The 17,539-nt window shown below is 60.3% G+C and overlaps 1 protein-coding gene across 2 annotated transcripts; it reads right to left on the bottom strand.

Moving 5' to 3' along the window:
* Positions 1-1,085: 1,085 nt before the first annotated feature.
* Positions 1,086-16,813, bottom strand: SART1 (spliceosome associated factor 1, recruiter of U4/U6.U5 tri-snRNP). Of its 2 annotated transcripts, none has more exons than XM_042905698.1 (20): positions 16,447-16,813; positions 15,637-15,694; positions 15,211-15,266; positions 14,487-14,613; positions 14,259-14,364; positions 13,932-14,009; positions 13,709-13,808; positions 13,475-13,617; positions 13,179-13,385; positions 12,353-12,477; positions 12,138-12,271; positions 11,888-12,021; positions 3,462-3,635; positions 3,177-3,287; positions 2,788-2,875; positions 2,399-2,489; positions 2,152-2,287; positions 1,527-1,616; positions 1,297-1,418; positions 1,086-1,170 (listed from the first exon to the last, which is right to left on the bottom strand). In XM_042905698.1, the coding sequence occupies exons 1-20, from the start codon at positions 16,757-16,759 to the stop codon at positions 1,152-1,154; spliced, it is 2,412 nt and encodes an 803-aa protein (XP_042761632.1). In that variant the 5' UTR covers positions 16,760-16,813; the 3' UTR covers positions 1,086-1,151. The 2 variants fall into 2 exon arrangements, with proteins under 2 accessions (XP_042761632.1, XP_042761634.1); XM_042905700.1 differs by having other exon boundaries at positions 13,179-13,382.
* Positions 16,814-17,539: the final 726 nt, after the last annotated feature.

The raw sequence follows: 17,539 nt of genomic DNA, 5'->3' as shown, positions 1-17,539 counted from the left end.
AATGTCCTGAGTTCCAGACGCTAGAGCCAGCGTTGGCGCCCCGAGCCCGCGGGCAGCCCTCCCCAGGGACCGGAGGGGCGGCCGAGGTGGAAATTCAACCCGGGCGAGACCTCACACGAGGGAGACCACGAGCTCAAAGTAAGCGTGATGTGACCGCTTGCTGGGTTTGTCCGGCAAAACCGTCCCCAAGAGCAATCAGGGCAACTGTGTGTCGCCCGAGCTTACACTTCCTGCGAGACCGTTTGAAACCATCCTTCTCTTCTACTTCGTGTTTGTTGGCCTCAAAAAAAAAATCCGTGAACCACCTGGAATGTGTTTGGGCGTCGGTGGCAGCAGGACACCAGCTCTCCAACGGGAGCCTCGATTCAGGGCTCTGGTGCGTCCCGTCGTGGCACGTCCGAGCCTCCTTCAGAGCTCACCTCCCTGGGGAACCACACGCGGGACACGTCCCCAAGCAGACGGGGGCGGCACAGGGCCTCGAGGAACGCGGCGTGGAGCCCGGCCCACTGGCCCACGCGGTCCCGGGCCCCCGAGGGCAGTGATCATGTGTCATCAGAGGCTGGAGAGACCAGGGTGACCGAGGCTCTAAAACCACCTCCACTTCTCACCCGACAGCCATCCCTGGCGAGGGTAAGGTGTGACCTTTGACAATCAGCCACGACCTGAACCACCACGCCGGGGGCGGGGGTGGAGGACTGTCCTAGAGGATCTGGACAGTCTCTCCCTCGTCTCTTTATCTGTGTCACTGGGTCATACCTAGCAGATGTCAGACTCTGAGGCATCTCTGAGGGGTCCTGCTCGCCTCTAAATGCCAGGTGGGTGGGTGGGTACATGGACGTACGGATGGATGGATGGATGGATGGATGGATGGATGGATGGATGAACTCATTTCATCCTCACAAGACAGTCTATGAAGCAGAGGTGCTTTGATTGTACAAATGGCAGAACTAAGGCTCAGAGAGATTCGGGGACGTCCTGAGGTCACACAGCAACCAGAGCCCGCCTGAGGGCAGCGGATGCCCCGCCCAGCACTGCCTGCCCCTCCTCCCAGGTCTAACCCTGGAATCTGCACCATGACGCAGGAGGAAAAAATAAGGAGGGAACTTTATTTAATATTAAAGTCGGGGAGGGGATCGGAAGGGAGATCGGATTCACTTGGTGATGGTGTTCCTGCGGAGAGAAGAGAAGCATGAGGCTGGACACCGGCTTGGGCCTTCCCACCTGGTCAGGTGGCCCCTGCCACGGCCCCCGCCCCCACCCCCGCCCCGGCCCTGCCCGCCGTGCTTCCCCACTCACGCGTTCATGCTCTTGCCGCTGCCACTGAGCACGATATACGGGGTCTTCTGGGCCTTTTGCTTCTCCTGGAGCAAAGCCACTGTGCCCAGGGGCGTGTCGCTGGAGCTCATCTTCTTCAGGAGCTGCAGGACAGGGGCCAGTCAGCACAGGGCAGGAGTGGGCCCCAGAACACCCATCACCCCAGCACCGGCAGGTGCCGAAGCCACCCCACGTCCCCACGGGCCACCCACCGCCTCCTCGTCCAGCTTCTTCATCCGCCGCTCAGTCTTCATCTTGCCTGAGCCTTTCCCGTGGAAGCGGTGGGACAGCTGCCGGAAAGCCTGGGGACACGGGGCAGGAACCGTGTGAGAGCCGCCTGTGCCCCAGAGGGCAGGGGAGGGGTGGTCGGGCCGGGGCCGGGAGGAAGGCAGCGACCTGGCGCCCCCCAGGGGCTCCGCAGAGTCACAGAGACGGACTCGGGGGCCGGAGGTGCCGCGACAGGGACACTGAAGATCCTCGGTGAGACCTGCGTGCGGAGGCTGAGCCGGCCAGGGGCTGGGGCTGGGTGGGCCGTCCAGACTGACGGTGCACCCCGAGGCTGGGCTGGGAGCACGTGGGGAAGAGCGCCAGTGGGGCGGGGGCCAGGACGCCAGCCACCAGAAAGGCGGCCCCCAGGGTAGGTCAAGCCACGAGGGGGCAGGCCGGCAACGGGCCCATGATGGAGCCTGCTGTGCCCCCCAGAGATGGAAACTGAGGCACAGGGGCTCTGACACTTCACCAGCACTCCAGCCAAGACCCCGCGGTGCAGCTCTGCCTCCTCCGGGAAGGGCAGGGGCCCCGCCTCTCCGTGACTCAGTCGCCCACAGCCCTGCTCACCTCCTTGGGCGTGAGTTTCCGGCCCGTCTCGTCCACATACTCAATCTTAACGTCGGGTTTGTAGCCGTCCTTCTCCTTGAAGTCCTGGGTAAAGCCTCGGTACTCCTCCCGCCGGCTGTACTTGTCGTCGATGGCCCTGGGTGAGAGACGGGGGGCCTCAGGGCCAGCACCGCCCACCCCGCCTGAGTTCCCCACAGCCTCCGGCCGGTGACACCCCCGTGACCCGCTGCCCAACCGTCCCACTCACATCTTGTCTTCGATGCAGTACACGGCCGACGGCAGAGACTTGTTGGGCGCCTTCACCCGGGCCACCTTCTGCACCGTGGTCTCCAGCAGCCCTGGGGAGAGGCGGTGGTCAGACTCCAGGAGGCCCGCCGGGTCCTCAAGCCAGGGTCTCTCAAGGCCACGGCCTGACCACTTCCACTGCCCCGGTTCTCCCCAGAGATGCCAAGACTTCAGGAGCGAGTGGTGGCTTTGTGGGGGGGGGGGGATGGGCAAAGCCGTCAAAAATGGGTTGACACGGCGCAGAAAGGCTGGATGCTGCTATGACCGCCCCAGACCTGGGGGCAGGGGGGCAGCTCGCAGGGCCCGGGGAGTGGCTCACCCTGCCGCCCCCGCAGGGCTCACAGCCCTCACCTTTGTTCTGACACAGCAGCAGGGCAGCTGCCAGCCCTCTATTCACGATGGGCTCCTCGTCCAGGATGGTGGTGGAGGAGGCAGAGAACTGGGGGGCGGCACACGGGACGAAGGTGGTGAGCGGGCCGCGCGGACTCTTCTCACCCCTCACCCCCCACCCTCCCCCCACCGCACACAACCGCGGTCCTTCCGGTGACCGGCCCCACGCCAGACGCCTCGCTGAATCCTCACCACGACCCTGTGAGCATCACAGGCCCCATCGCAGAGGGGGACGGCGGGGCTCTGAGACAACGGGCCACTGCTCCAGGTCCCCCGGCCCCCAACCCCGCTGCGCCGTGGGCCCCTGCTCCTCCCCCCCCCCACCCCCCGCCTCGCTCCGCGCCCCTCACATCCTGCTGCTGCTTCTCCTCGTCCAGGTTGACGGTGCTCCAGCCGATGTTCTCCTCCCCGTCGGACTCAGAGCCGCCGTTGGCCGAGCGTTCCTCGTCTCGTTCAAAGTCCTGGGGGTCAGGAGGCCAGGGTCAGCCCAGGGAGCCCCAGCCCCTCCCCGCCCCCAGCCTCCTAACCCACCGGGGCCCCGAGGCTCGTTCCTGGGGACCTGACCAGAGGGGGGGGGGGGCCCAAGCCGGAGCCGAGGGGAGCAGGGGGGAGGGGCAGGCCGCCCGAGGACCCACCATGAGCTCTTCCTGCTCCTCCCGGTTGCCCGCCAGCCCGTAGGTGGGGATCTCCCCCAGCGTGCGGCAGAACTCCGACGTGGCGTTGAACACGATGGCCCCCTTCCGCTCGGGGTCCTCGTCTTCCTCCCAGCCCCGCTGGCGGGCTTCCAGCTTCTTCACAATCTCCACCACCTGGGGGAGGGAGCAGCTGTGGGCAAACCCAGAAGTTTCTGGGGAGGTGCCGTCGAGACCCAGAGGCCGCTCCTATGTCCACAGCGGACCTGGCTGGTCTCTGCTTCCTCCCTGGCTCCCCGTCCGCTCCCCCACTCTGCACCTACACCCATCTCGCTAGGTCACTCCTCTGCCGCAAAGCCGTCGATGGCTCCCTTCTGCCCTTTAAATTAACATCCAGAATTCCACACGGCCGTTCTCCAAAGCCCCACAGCCTCACGTCTTCCTCTGGGACCGGGGCACCCAGGGCCTCTCGGCCACTCCACCGCCACCCACCCTTCACCCCACAAACTCCAGTTTCAAACACCTCTTCCAGAACCCTTCCCTGAGCCCACAGGGTGGGGAGACGCCTGTGGAACTCCCACACACTTCTGGCACCCACCGCCCCCCCCGCACCGCCTGCCTCGCTCCTCCCTCAGGCCACCCTCTGGCCCAGCATGGCCCCAAGGCCCCTCACAACTCCGCTCCCGATGCCACCCTCCGGTCCCCTCCACGCAGCACTCCCATAAGCACCCAGGACCGTCTAGGATCTCCCCTCCTTCCACCCCTCACTTTCGTGCTCTGCCCCGACAGCAAGCTCCTCAGAGAAGTTTCCAGTCACCACATCCACTTCCACACCCCTTCCTTCCATCCTGTTTTACTACGTTTATTTTTTTTTTAACGAATATCACCATAAACATAAAAGGGTCCTGGCACGTGCATGTTTAAAAATAGTAATAACTAAACACACACCCAGGCACCCATGGCCCACTCGCAGATATATCATTAATATCCTTTCAAGCCTGACTGTCTCCTCCCCCTTTTTGGGCTCATAATTCACTGGCTTTACTCTCCTTTTTTAATAAAGTTTATTTACTTATTTTGAGAAAGAGGGAGAGAGATGGAGAGAGCTACCAGGACAGGGGCAGAGAGAGAGAAAGAGAGAGAAAGAGAGAGAATCCCAAGCAGGCTCTATTAGTGCAGAGCCCGATGGGGGGCTCCAACTCATAAACCACAAGATCATGACCTGAGCCGAAGTCGGACGCTTAACCAACTGAGCCACCCAGGCGCCCCTCACTAGCTTTTCTTTACGGTTTTACCACACAAAGACCCATCCACAAACAGGGTATTATTTTGTTGTACTTTTTTTTTTTTTTTTTAAGTTTATTCTGAGAGAGAAAGAGCGCATAGTAGGGGGAGGGCATAGAGAGAGGGAGACAGAGAATCCCAAGCAGGCTCCATGTGGCCAGCACAGAGCCTGACACAGGGCTTGATCCCATGGTGTGAGATCGTGATCCGAGCCAAAATCAAGAGTCAGACACTTAACTGACTGAGCCACCCAGGCGCCCCTGGTTGTGTGGTTTTTTTTTGTTTTTGTTTTTTTTTTTTTGAGAGAGAGAGACAGAGACAGAGGGCGCAAGTGAGCAAGGGGCAGAGAGAGAGACAGAAAGAGAAGCGGGGCTCACCTGAAGCAGGGCTTGTGTTTTACGTAAGTGGGGGGCTCATGTTTTACCCAAAGCAGGGCTTAAACTCACCCGATATGGGACTCGAACTCACGAACCGTGAGATCGTGACCTGAGCCGAAGTCAGATGCCTAACGACTGAGCCACCTAGGTGCCCTGGTTGTGTATTTTTTTTTAAATGCTTTATTTTTGAGAAAGCACAAGCGGGGGAGGGGCAGCAAGAGGGGGACAGAGGTTCCGAAGCAGGCTCTGTGCTGACAGCAGCAAGCCCGAGTGGGGCTCGAACTCACGAACTACAAGATTGTGGCCTGAGCCGATGTCGGACCCTCAACCTACTGAGCCACCCAGGTGCCCCCAGCTGCACGTTTTTAAAACATCATACAATCTGAACCGTGCTGTAGATTCCTCCGTGATTTGCTTTTTTTTTTTTTAATACGTTTTAAGATTCATCCTGACACGAGCGGCTGTACTTCGTTAGCTTTTCGCTACAGAATCGCGTTCCACGATGTGAACGTACTTAACCTAGGCACCTGGCGCCGCGGACGGCCCTTCTGTCTTTCCACACAGGACGCGGCGACCAGCGACGTGACGCCCGGGCCCCGGAGCGCGCGGGCAAGTGCGTGTGAGGATTCTGGCCGCTCCAAACCCTGACACTTGACCCCGTCAGACTCGGACATTTCTGCCAGACGGTGCGGGCGGGACCCGATCGACGTCCTCGTGGCTCGCCTTCCCTTGACCACGAACGAAGCTGGGCCCCCCTGGGTATCCTACTGGCTATTTCCCCTTCCGCTTCCGTGAACTGCCTGCTGGGGTCTTCTGCCCGTTTCCCCGTTTTGCCCGTTTTTGTTGTCCGGATATTCTCGACACCAACCCTTCTGGGACGGTTACGTGCACGTGGGCAGAGATCTTCTCCAGGCCCATCTCGTACTCCTCGTGACACCTTTTTCAAATAACTACCGGTTCTTAATTTCTAAGTAAATATTAGGGGTTTTTTTCCTCCCCTCATGGTTTACGCTCTACATTTTTATCGTTTAAAAAATCTTTCTTCTAAAATCATCCAATCACAAAAAAACAAAAAGCAAAAAAAACCCAAAAACCTGTGATGCCCCCCGCCCCCCCCCCACAGGAGGTCCCTGGAGAAGGTCAAAATCACAGGGACAGGAAGTAGGGCGTGGCTGCCTGGGGCCGAGAGATGAGAGTGTTTAATGGGAACGGAGTTTCAGGGTTCCAAGACAGGAAGAGTTCTAGGGATAGATGAAGGACACGGCTGGCTGCACAACCACGTGAAGGGATTTAACATCACTGAACATTTAAAAATGGTTAAGGGGCGTCTGGGTGGCTCAGTCAGTTGAGCGTCCGACTCTCAATTTTGACTTGGGTCACCATCCCAGGGTCGTGGGATGAAGCCCCAGGTCGGGCTCGGTGCCGAGTGGAGCCTGCTTGGGATGCTCTCTCTCCCGCTGCCCCTCTCCCCTGCACACTCTCTCTCTAAAATGTATATATATTAAGGCCTAAGTGGCAAATTTTATGTTCTATGTATTTTAATGCAATTAAAAAAACGAAAAAAATTTTTCTCTGCTACAAAGTCACAAACATAATTTCCTTAACTTTGTTCTGAAATGTCCTATCCGTTAACGCAGCTGTTATGGACTGTGCTGCGTCCCCCCCAAATTCCTATGTTGAAACCCTACCCCCAGTATGACTGTGTCTGGAGACAGGGCCTTTAAGGAGATGGTCATGGTCAGAGGTCATAAGGCTGAGGCCCTAATCCAGCAGGTTGGTATCCTTGTGGAGAGAGAACGACACCCCAAGGATACAGGCACACAGGGAAAAGGCCACGAGAGGCCACGGTGAGAAGACGGCCACCGACAAGCCTCAGGAGCAGCCAGAACTCCTGAACGCCCTCCCGAAATTTCAGACTCCAGGACTTTGAGAAATAAATTTCTGTTGCTTAAACTACCTTGTCTGTGGCATTTTGTCAGGGCAGCTCTAGCTGCCTAAAACAACAGTGTACCTGTCTTCTTTAATGTCTTTTGAAACCAGACTAGGATCTTCCCCGTACAGGTCTTTTTTTTTTCTAATGTTTATTTTTGAGGGAGACGGAGTTCAAGCGGGGGAGGGTCAGAGAGAGAGAGGGAGACACAGAATCCGAAGCAGGATCCAGGCTCTGAGCCGTCAGCCCAGAGCCCGACGCGGGGCTCGAACTCATGGACCGCGAGATCGTGACCTGAGCCGAAGCCGGGACACTTAACCGACTGAGCCCCCCAGGCGCCCCTCCCCTCCAAATCTTACGCATCATTTACTCCTTTTTATTTGGTTGCTGTCTTCCTTATCTGTTACCCGTTTAGAAAAGATAGAAAACATCTGTTTAGCAAGCTGCCTATTGCTTGCCCGTATCACTTCACCACCTGTAACGCCTTCATAAACAGTATCTTTTTTTTAACATATCTTCTCTCTCTCGCTGGGGTACAGAAACACGACCGGCTTTCCTCTGGTAATCTCGTATCACCAACCTCACTACAGCCTGCCTGATCTGCCCGCATCTCCCACCGAGGCCACCTTGGGCAACAGCACGGATGACCTCCGTGCTGCCCAATCCAGAGGTCAGCGCTCATCCCGGATACCCTGATTCTCCATGGCATTTGTCACAGATGCCTCCTGTCAAGAACCTCTCGGCACGTGGCTTCCAGGACAACACCCCGTCCTCCCGGTCTTCCTCGCGCGCTCTCCCCCTCGGGCTCCCCTCCTTTATCCACACTCACCGTCCTGGGGACTCTACCCACTCCTGTGGCTTTTGACTCGCGTCTACATACCTACTGACTTCTGCATCTATGCCTCCAGCCTCAGCCTCTCCCTTGACGTTCAAGTTCTTGCATCCAACTGCCCGTTCGGTGTCCAACACGTCTAGTAAAAAGGCACCTCAAACACGGCCAAAACCGAACCCTTGGGTCGTCCTCCCCCAAACCCGTCCTCCCCTAGCCCTTCCCATCTCAGGAACAGCCCTCCCTGCTCCTTAACTCAGTCGACGGCCAGCTGTTCAAGTCAAGGTTCCTGGGGGTCGTCCTTAACCTCTCACACCCGCTCGCGATCTCGCACGCAGTCGGTCCGTCAGCCAACACCGTCAATGCCACCCTCAAGATGCACTCCACACACGGCGGCTCCTCCTGGTCTCCACGGTCCCCGGCGGGCCCCCATCCCACCTGGTCTTCCCCCGACAGAACCGCACTGGCTAAACCTACCGCGAGAGCAAGCCCCCGCCCGACGTGGCCTCTGCCCACCCCCCTCCCTGCCGCTCTCCCCGTGGCCCAGGCCACACGGGCCTCACCCAACTTCCCGAGCGCGCCCGGTCGCTCCTGCCTCAGCGCCTCAGGTACCGGGTGCTCCCTCACCTCGGAACCGTGCCCTAGGATGCCGCTGAGGCTCACTTCATCTCGTCTCAACCGTCACCTCCTCGGGGAGGCCCCCCCCGACCAGCCGACTGAAAACGGGAGCGCTCCTTCACTCCTGATCTCCCCACCGCCTCGCCTTCTCCTCTCTCTCCTCTTCTCACCGCCGGATGTTGTTCTGCCCTCTCTCATCTCCTCTCACTAGAAGCCAAGTTTCACGAGGACAGACACTCCTGTGCTTTCAGCTGCCGTGTTCCCCGCTGGACGCGGGGCGCTTGGCAAGTTACTCGCCGCGGAATGACGCTAACATCCCGCGGCACCGTGAACTCTGGGAAGGCGCCGAGAGCAGCTCCGCCTCATTCCCGACGTCCTGCGGGGCGCAGGCCCTGGCACGTGGGGGGCGCCTGCTGCTCCCGGGCTCCCATCACCTCCCGACCTCCTCACTTTCACTGTGGATTCCGGCACCCAGCCTCCTGCCTTCCCTCTGCCCCTACTCTCGTCTGCACTCTCGGGGACCTCTGCCTCCAAAGGACCCATCCAACCACTACCCCAGAGGTTTGCTGAACTCCTGACGGCTAACAACCGTTTCCCCAGCCTCTCCTCCCCTCCCCTCCCCCGCCAGGGCTCGTCCTCCCGGCCCTGGCTTGTCATCACCGACATCCACAGCCCCGCCCCGTCTCCTCTCCATCGGCTGCCTCCCATCTTCCCGGCTCACTTACCCTGTAAGCCTCAATCCAGTAACTCCCCCACCTCACCAGGACTCCAGTCCCGTCCTCCCACCCGTCGCCCCTCCTGGTGCGTCCGTAGCGCCCAGCGTGCATTCTGTGCGTCAGCGGGGTCCCTCCTCTGCAAACACTTTACCTTGTCTCTCCCCTCGACCCACCCAACCCGGATTCATCCCAGACGTCACCTACTTGGCTGACAACACGGAGCACCGGACGGGCTGCAGAAACCCTTAAACGCGCAGACCCACTTCCGACTCGCGACCCCTTGTTGCAAACGCGGAGTCTCCGCTCATCTGCCCAGCAGACCTGCTTTTCGCCCCGTACCCGACTCCGGGCTCCCACACAGCGCCCCACCTCCCCAAGACCCCGCGTCCACCCCACCCTCCACCTCCTCGCTGGAAAACAGACAACCAGACGGGGCTCCCTTAACTTCTTCCCCCCACCAGCCACCTGCACCTGCTGTGCCCGCTCCTGTCCTCCCCGAGACAAACCACGACGTGACCTGGCTCCACTCAAAGGCCACCCCGACCAGCACTCCAGGCCCCACCCCTGCCTTGCTCCTTAAGGGTTTGCTCCTGAAAACAGCTCCTCCCTTCTCTTCACTTCTCTGGCTCCCTTGGATCGGCAGCGAGCACACTCGTGAATCGCCGTCACTTAAGAAAACCTTCTGAGAATTTAAAACTGGATTAGACGTTGGTTCAAACCCAAAAGGCGTTGGGGGCATAACTGGGAAGTTTTGTCATGGACTGCTATCAGAGGATTTATGGGATTTTTCCTCCGGGGAAGGTGGGGTCCCCTGAGCCTGGGGTTCAGCAAGTACCGTATGGGATTTTTAAGGGAACACAGCTACGTAGGGCAATGTCCTTATTTTTAGAGACGCCTGCTGAAGTGCCTCGAGGGAAGAGTCACAGAATCCGCAACTTACTTTCAGGGATTCAGAAAAACAGAAAAGAGAAAGCGAGGCGAGAGCACTGTGACAAAATGTTTAAAAATACTGAATTAAGAGAACGTATAAAAAAGCTCATCATGGGGGCGCCTCGGGGGCCCAGTCTTAGTTAAGCGTCCAACTTCAGCTCAAGTCACGATCCTGTGGTTCGCAAGTTTGAGCCCCACGTCGGGCTCTGTGCTGACAGCACAGAGCCTGGAGCCTGCTTCAAATTCTGTCGCCCTCTCTCTCTGCCCTCCCCCGTTCTCTCTCTCTCAAAGATAAATAAACATTAAAAGTAATTTAAAATTAAGTTCATTATGATACTCTTTCAACTGCCCTGCACCTAACTGCTGCGGGGTGCGGCCCAGGCATGTTTACAAACACCCCCAGGTGACTCGGGCTCAGCCCAGGCTGAGAACCATCGGGCCACGTGACCTCTGCGCAGTCCTTCCAGCCACAAACTCTACGATTCTTAGATCCCATCTGTAAATATTAGCACTATTAACCATTAAGTACAAAAAAAAAAAAAAAAACAACCCTACTCTCCATCACGCCCCCTTCAGCTACTGCCCATTTCTCTGACCCTCTTTAGGGCAGCGGTGGACAAAGGACCGGCCATCACCTGCTGCCACAAATAAAGTCTTACTGGGTCGCAGCCATGCCCCGCTGCAACGGCCGAGCGCCTGAGCCCCTGCGCTCCAGTGTTCGTGCGGTCCACCTGCTCCCGCTCTAACTGCCCCAAGTTGCCGCCCTCGCTTCCGTGTCTCCTCAGTCTCGTTGACACACTGTGCCGCACCTGACTTGCCTGTCCCTCCTCGAAAGTCCTTCTTGGCTTCTGTGAGCCCCACTCCCGCGGCTCTCCTCGACCTCAGGGGCTGCTGCTTCTTGGATCCCCCCGCAGGAGCTCCCACTGCTGTGCCCCACCGGCTGGGCACGCAGGGCTCCCCGTCCCGGCCTCTCTCTCTCTCTCGCTGCAGAAGGGGGAGGGGTAGGATTAAACGCGCAGACTTTGGAGTCAGGCTGTTCAAACCCACGTACCAGTCACGGAACCCTGGGCAACTTGCCTAAGTGAGTCGACAGGGCACCCAAGCGGTGCCCAGACACGCTAGTGCCCGCTGAGGGTCAGCAATGACCGAGGCCATACGGACCGCCGGCCCCTCCGCTCAGCTCACACCACCGGGTCCTCAAGAGTCCTAGGCCAATCCCTGCGAGGCTGGCCCCTCGTGTTAAGAAGTCTCAGCTCAGATGCCGCCCCCTGCGAGATCTCCCCCAGACAGCTGATGCAAGACGCCAGCCGCCCAGCCGTCGGCTCCGTCTTCCTGGGTTCGGTCTGCCCGGCTCGAGGCACCACCAGAGTGTGTTCGTGCACGCGTGCCGGCCTCCACCCCCAGCTAGAAACGCAGCTCCGTGAGCACAGGGCCCCCCGCGGTCCTGCTCACCTAGGACTCCCCGGCCCTCGGGACGATGCCTTACTCGCGGCAGGCACGCAACACCCGACCACAGAAGGGAGGGAGGCAGGGGAGGCCCCAACCCTACGCCACCTTAGAGCAAAAACGCCGCTCAAACCTAGGGATCTGCTAACGACGTGATGCTAAACGAAAAAGAGGATCCTGGCCGGAGTGCAGGTGCCGTGCTCACGGGGACCGGGCGCCACGGCACACCCGTCCCCGGAGACCCCGGCCCCGGAGGGGCCAACACCCACCCGCTCCCGCCCGGCCCCAGGGCCCCCTACCTTCTCGCCGCTGTCCCGCAGCTGTTGCAGCTGCCGCAGGCGGCGCCCCTTTTCCAGCTGCTTCTGCAGCTCCAGCTCCGCCTCGTCCTCCTCCAGCGCCTCTGGGGACCCGGCCTGCGCGCCTCCTGCCTCCTCTGGCGGGGAAACACGGGAGGCCTCTGCTCGAATCATCCCCTCGCCCCAGGGTGCTCGTCCCCGCCCCTGACCGCTCCCCCCACCCCACCAGCCCCCGGCCGGCAGGGCGCCTCACCCTCATCGCTGATGTCCATGTTCTCCAGGCGGGTGTCATCCGACTGCGAGGGCTGAGGCGCCGGCTCCTTCTCCTCCTCCTCCGGGGCCTCCTCGTCCGCCTCAGGCACTCGGCGCCGACCCCGGCCCCGCAATCTGGGGGGAGAGGCCTCTCGGGTGAGCACGGGCCCCCGGGCCAGGCCAGCCCCCACCCCGCACCCCTCTTTGCAAGCGCACCGGGAACCAAAGTCCCCGTCTTGAGTCTGGTCCCCGAGAGGCAATAAGTCATCGGCCCGCACGACCACCTCCTTCTCTTTCTTGCGGATCTTCTTCACCCTCCGTTTGGTCTTTTTAAAGGTCACCTAAGGGGAGGAGAGGCGACGCCTGAGACGGGGAAGGCGGGCGGCCACGGGCCCCCGAGAACGAACACTTCCTTGGTGCTCCTCCGTGCCAGCCTCTGTCCCAAGCGCTTCCCGCGCACAGACGACACGTGAGGGAGGTGGGACTTCATCCCACCTGTGATGACGAAACCTGAGGACAGAGAGTCTACGTTCCTTGCCTCAGGTTGCCCAGCTGAGAGGGACAGCCGGGATTGCGAATCTTGTTTTCGGGGCTCAGGGGGTCCTGCTCTTAATCACGCGGCCAAGCACTTCACCGAGCCCGGCGTCTACCTCTGCGTTCACAATCCTCCCAAACACAAACTCCACACAGAAGGTAAACTTACGCTCACCCACGCTGTCACTAACCCTCGCGATGGCCCTCAAGACGGGGGCTCCTGCCATTCCCATTCCAAACGGGGAGCCTCGGCCTCACGGTCAAATGACTCACCCAAAGCACGAGCTGGCTAGACGGCAGAACCTGAACACGAACTCAGGACCGTCTGTCTCGACGGTCCCCGTTCTGTTGACAGCCACTGGCTCCCTGCAACACCTCCCTGCTCACCCATGAGGGCCAAGACCCTCACACTCGATCCCCCGCAGCTCATCTGGCCGCACAGGACCCGGGAGGAGGGGGAGGAAGCCCCACCCCATCACAAGCCGTGGCTGGAGGGCTCGGGGCTCACCATCTCCTCGGGCGTGAGGTACTCGGAGGCGAGCCGGGGCCCGACCGTGCTCAGGGACTGAGCCTGTAGCCGCAGCTTGGCCCGGATCTCCTCCAGCTCCCGTTCCCGCACGCCGTCAGCCGTGCCGCCCTGCTCCAAGCGGAAGGAGTGCGGCCGCTCGCCCTCGAGCTCCTCGTCGTACTTGGACAGGATGGAGCGGGGTTTCTGCTGCAGGACAAGGGGGACAGGTCGGGATCCAGCCTGTTCCCGAAAAGCCCCAGAGCCCCCATCTCACAGCCCCGTGCCGCCCGGCCTGCCTGGGCCAAGCCGTCCACGCTCTCATCCTCCGCATACGGCAGGTAGTCGGGCTTCTTCTTCCGCAGCTCCACGTTTTTCTCTGCCCGCTCCTTATCTACTAGGTTCACGTTCACCAGGACATCCTCCTCCTCCTGCAGCACACCTGCGGACAGGGCAGGAGCAGCAGCCACTCACAGCTGCCCTCAACTCAGCAGTGCCTACGTCCCCGACCAGAGCACCTGAGCTCAACCCACCTTTGTCCTTGAGGGTGAGGATCACGGTCTCCCCCTCTCGGAAGGAATCGATAGCGTGCTCCACGGTGAGGCCCTGGAGGTCCCGGGCACTGTACAGGTCCTACAAGGCAGAGGGAACGTCCAGACAAGTCAGGGGACCGGACTCCCCGAGCCCTGGGACCCCAGCACTAAGGACAGTGGTGCGTCCACCCCTCCCTGCCCTCGGCCGCTGCAGCAGCCTCACCTGCCGCCTCTGCCCGAACTCCTCCTCCACCAGAGTGCTGACACCAAACTCTTGGTCCATCTCCTCCAGCAGTTTGGCCTATGGGATGGGAGGGGGGTGACCTATGACCTCACACCATTCGGCATCACTGGAAGACACGTGGGACTCTACCAGGTGGGAGTGCAGAAAAAGCAGGCCATTGCAGGGAATCCAGAGCAGACAGCATTGACCGTGGGCCTCCTACCTCTCTGAGCCCGGTCACCTCCCAAGAACAAGCCTCCTGCCTCACCAGCCGGTCGGGCTGCCAGAGGCCCTGAGTGACCGCCCCCAGCTTCCCCGGGCGCTCACCCTCTTCTCCGCCAAGTCCTTCTCCTTCTGAAGCTGCCGGCTCCGCTCAATCCAGGCCGCGGTGTCGTCCAGCCACGGGTCATCCTCCCCCAGTGTCTTTATCTTCCTGAAGAGGAAAGAAAGTGGCCTTCTGGAGAACCCCTTTCCTGCTCCCCCCACCTGACTCAAGAGCTCCCTGGCAGCCTCCTCAGGTCCTTCCCTTGTCCACCCCGGCAGGGACCCCCTCACCCCAGCTTCTGGTTCAGGAGGCGCTTTTCTTTGGCGGCTGCCAGCTTCTCCCGTAGCTCCTCTCGCTGTCTCAAGGCCATGGGATTGATGACATCGGCTGCCACGGGCTCCTCCTTGGTGCCCGCCTCTGGAAGGGAGGCCCAGACGTGAGGCTATGCCTGCCCGTGGCTGGTGGGGAGAGGAGGGAGCCACTCACCCTGCCCCCTTCCAGCTCAGGGGGCCAGAAGGGGCCAGGAGAGGGGGGGATCGAACCCTTCACTTGCCTCCTCCCACTACATCCCCACACTTCCGTGTCACCCCGCACAGCATGATGGGACCCTCCACGCCTTACAAGCCCCCCAAGTCATGCTTTAAAAGACAAACACACCTGACACGTGCACAGCTCAGGTCAGTTTGTAGCAGCTACGCATGTGTCTCAGCCTGGTTAATGCTGCCTCACAGCACAAGGCTAGCACGTGGTGCTAGCCATTTGAACTTAAAGAATAAGCTGATTCCCAAACCCCCATGACCGCTGTAGGGAAAAGCCTCATGTCTATTGGCAACTATGTACACACATACATACACACACACACACACACACACACACACACACACACACACGGACAGCGCCACTAAATGGGGCTGAACCTGTGCCATAACCCCACCCTCCTCAGAGACCCTTCAGATGGTCCTTTTCTTCCACCAAAATGCCCTCCCTCACCCCCATCCTCAGCCCCACACTCACCCTTCTTGACAGCGTTGACCTCCAAGGGTTTCAGCCCCAACTTTGCCCGGAGTTTACTGAGGGCAAGAGATACAACTGTTAGGAGCCGTCAACGAAACAGGTGCACGAAAGACATTTCAGGACAGACGGGGTGAAAACAGGATGAGACGGAGAGATCACGAGGGTCCCCAAAACAGGACCTGACCCAGGCAGCCTAGGACATTGGGAAGGACACTGGCCTCCAATATGGGGAACACAGGCACCAGGCCTGGCCTGCCCCTTAACCAGCGGGCCATCCTTCCTCTCAGATCTTAGTGTCCTCTTCTGTAACTCGGATGGTCATACGGCACTTCTGATTTCAATGAGAATGCTTTAGTGTGGGGAAGGCCACCCCCAAGAAGCTGTCCCGGAAAATAAAAGCAGAAACATACGGGAGACAGAACTTACTTGGTCTCCTCGATGCTGAGTGACGAGGCATCTCCTGAGCTCGTTTTGGAGCCGGCGGCTAGAAGAAGAAGAAGCCTGGATCAGGTGCCGAACACAGGCCCAAAGATGAGGGCCTCTTCCAAACTCCTCCATTTCAGGAGACGACACAACCACCCACCTAGCTGCTCCAACCAAAATTCAAGGAGTCATCTTCATTTCCTTCCTCTTCCCACCCTCATCCAAGTGCTAAGATGTCTTAAATTCCTTCCGCAAAACACGATTTCGATCTGTTTCGGGTCTCTCCATCCTCCTACTGCCTCGGTGCAGACCACTATCAGCCCTCACGTGGCCTCCACTCTTGACTACTCTTGAGCCAGTTCTCAATGCGGTGACACTAACAACATGATCAACTCACTCCTCGGCTCAAATCTACGGCTCCCGACCACCCTCAAGACAAAGCTCAAATTTCTACAGGGTCCTTTGCGTTCAGACCCGTTTCTTATCCCTGCTATGAGCCCTGCACGATCTGCTCAATACCAGATTTCTTCCTGCCTCTACGCACGCTAGGACTACTTCATTCATCCGTTCACTCAACACGTTTACTGAGGGCCTGGGACGTGCCAATTGCAAGGAAAACAAAATCTCTGCCCTCGCGGAGCGCAGTGGAGGGAGACAACCCTCAACCCCAAATAACCACAGAAGACCCTTTAATGAGTGCCGACGAAGACAGTCTGGGGGTGCCCAGGCCCAGAGTACTCGGCCCGCACACACCCAGGCCCTCCCGCTCCGGGGCCCCGGGTACGCCCCGCCCCCACAGGCCACGCCCCTCACCGGCCTCGTAGCCGTCATCGCGCTTCTCCCGCTTCACGCGCCGCTCGGAGGGCTCTGCCTGGCTGCGCTCCCGCCCGTGCGCGCCGCTGCGGGCCTCGGCCTCGGCCCCGCGCCGCCCGCTCCCGCGCTCGCCCCCACGCTCCCGGCTCCGCTTCCGTCGTTCGCCGCCGCTACTGCCGCCGCCGCCGCTCCGGTGCTTGTGTTTTTTGTGCTCCCGGTGCCGCGGCGGCTGCTCGGTGGCGCCTCCGGTGCTGGCCGCCGCCGTCGTCCCGGCCGCCTCCTTCTCCCCGCGATGCTTCTTCGACGACCCCATGGTGGCACGTCCGCCCGGAGCCCGGCCGCCGCCGAGGCCCGACGATGCAAAATGGGAACACTTCCGGGTCGCCCGGCAGCCGCAGTCGTGTTGCCGGAAACCAAGAGCGGCCGCTTCCGTCGTTCGCGCCGGAGCCTGCCCCAAAGGTTCATGGGAAGGCCGGGATCGGAGCCCAGCGGCGCCAGAGCGGCCGCGTCGGTGGGGGTGGCGGTCTTTAAGCTGGTAGCCTGACTGCGCATGCGCTCCGGGGATGGCGTCGACCGGATGTACTGGTTACGGGTCTCTCCGCTGTAAGCGCTCTACGCCAGCCACCTGGGAGCTGGAAGCGCCCGCCCGGCACCGGACGCTGCGTGTCTCACGGACTTGCTGTGGACGGCGCCCGGCGCTCCTTGGGCGTCCTCCTAGTGGACTCCCCAGGGTCCTGGCTCCATCGGGTGTCGGACAGCGCAGCATGGTCTCCTGACACCCGTGGCTCCACAGTCCAGCCTCCGAGTCCCTGCAACCAGTGTGGTCAGCAGACGCCGCCTTCCCACGAGCCTTGGATTGGGCTTTTTAACCTGTACTCTGGAATCCCCTAAAACCGAGTGTAGAATTTCGGCACATCTGTGTATGTGAGCCCCCTCCCCCCCCCCCCCCCCCCTTGGAGGGCGTCTCACTTGAAATTAAGTTAAAAGCCCAATTGGGGCGCCTGGGTGGCTCAGTCGGTTGAGCGTCTGGGTCTCCGACCCTTGGCTTCGGCTGCGGTCATGATCTCAAGGTTCCTGAGTTCCGGCACTGGCA

Source organism: Panthera leo, chromosome D1 (assembly GCF_018350215.1).
Source record: "Panthera leo isolate Ple1 chromosome D1, P.leo_Ple1_pat1.1, whole genome shotgun sequence".
Taxonomy (NCBI): domain Eukaryota; kingdom Metazoa; phylum Chordata; class Mammalia; order Carnivora; family Felidae; genus Panthera; species Panthera leo.
Note: the sequence above shows the minus strand (reverse complement) of the source record. Positions and strands in the feature narration are given on the sequence as shown.

What these genes read in the sequence shown, in the direction of transcription:
- SART1 (XM_042905698.1), bottom strand. Translation starts at nt 16,759, where the DNA reads ATGGGGTCGTCGAAGAAGCATCGCGGGGAGAAGGAGGCGGCCGGGACG. An exon ending in GCGTGGACGGCTTGGCCCAG is followed by an intron (nt 13,386 to 13,474) that starts GCAGGCCGGGCG and finishes CTTGTCCTGCAG; the next exon opens with CAGAAACCCCGCTCCATCCT. An exon ending in TACTGCATCGAAGACAAGAT is followed by an intron (nt 2,288 to 2,398) that starts GTGAGTGGGACG and finishes TCTCTCACCCAG; the next exon opens with GGCCATCGACGACAAGTACA.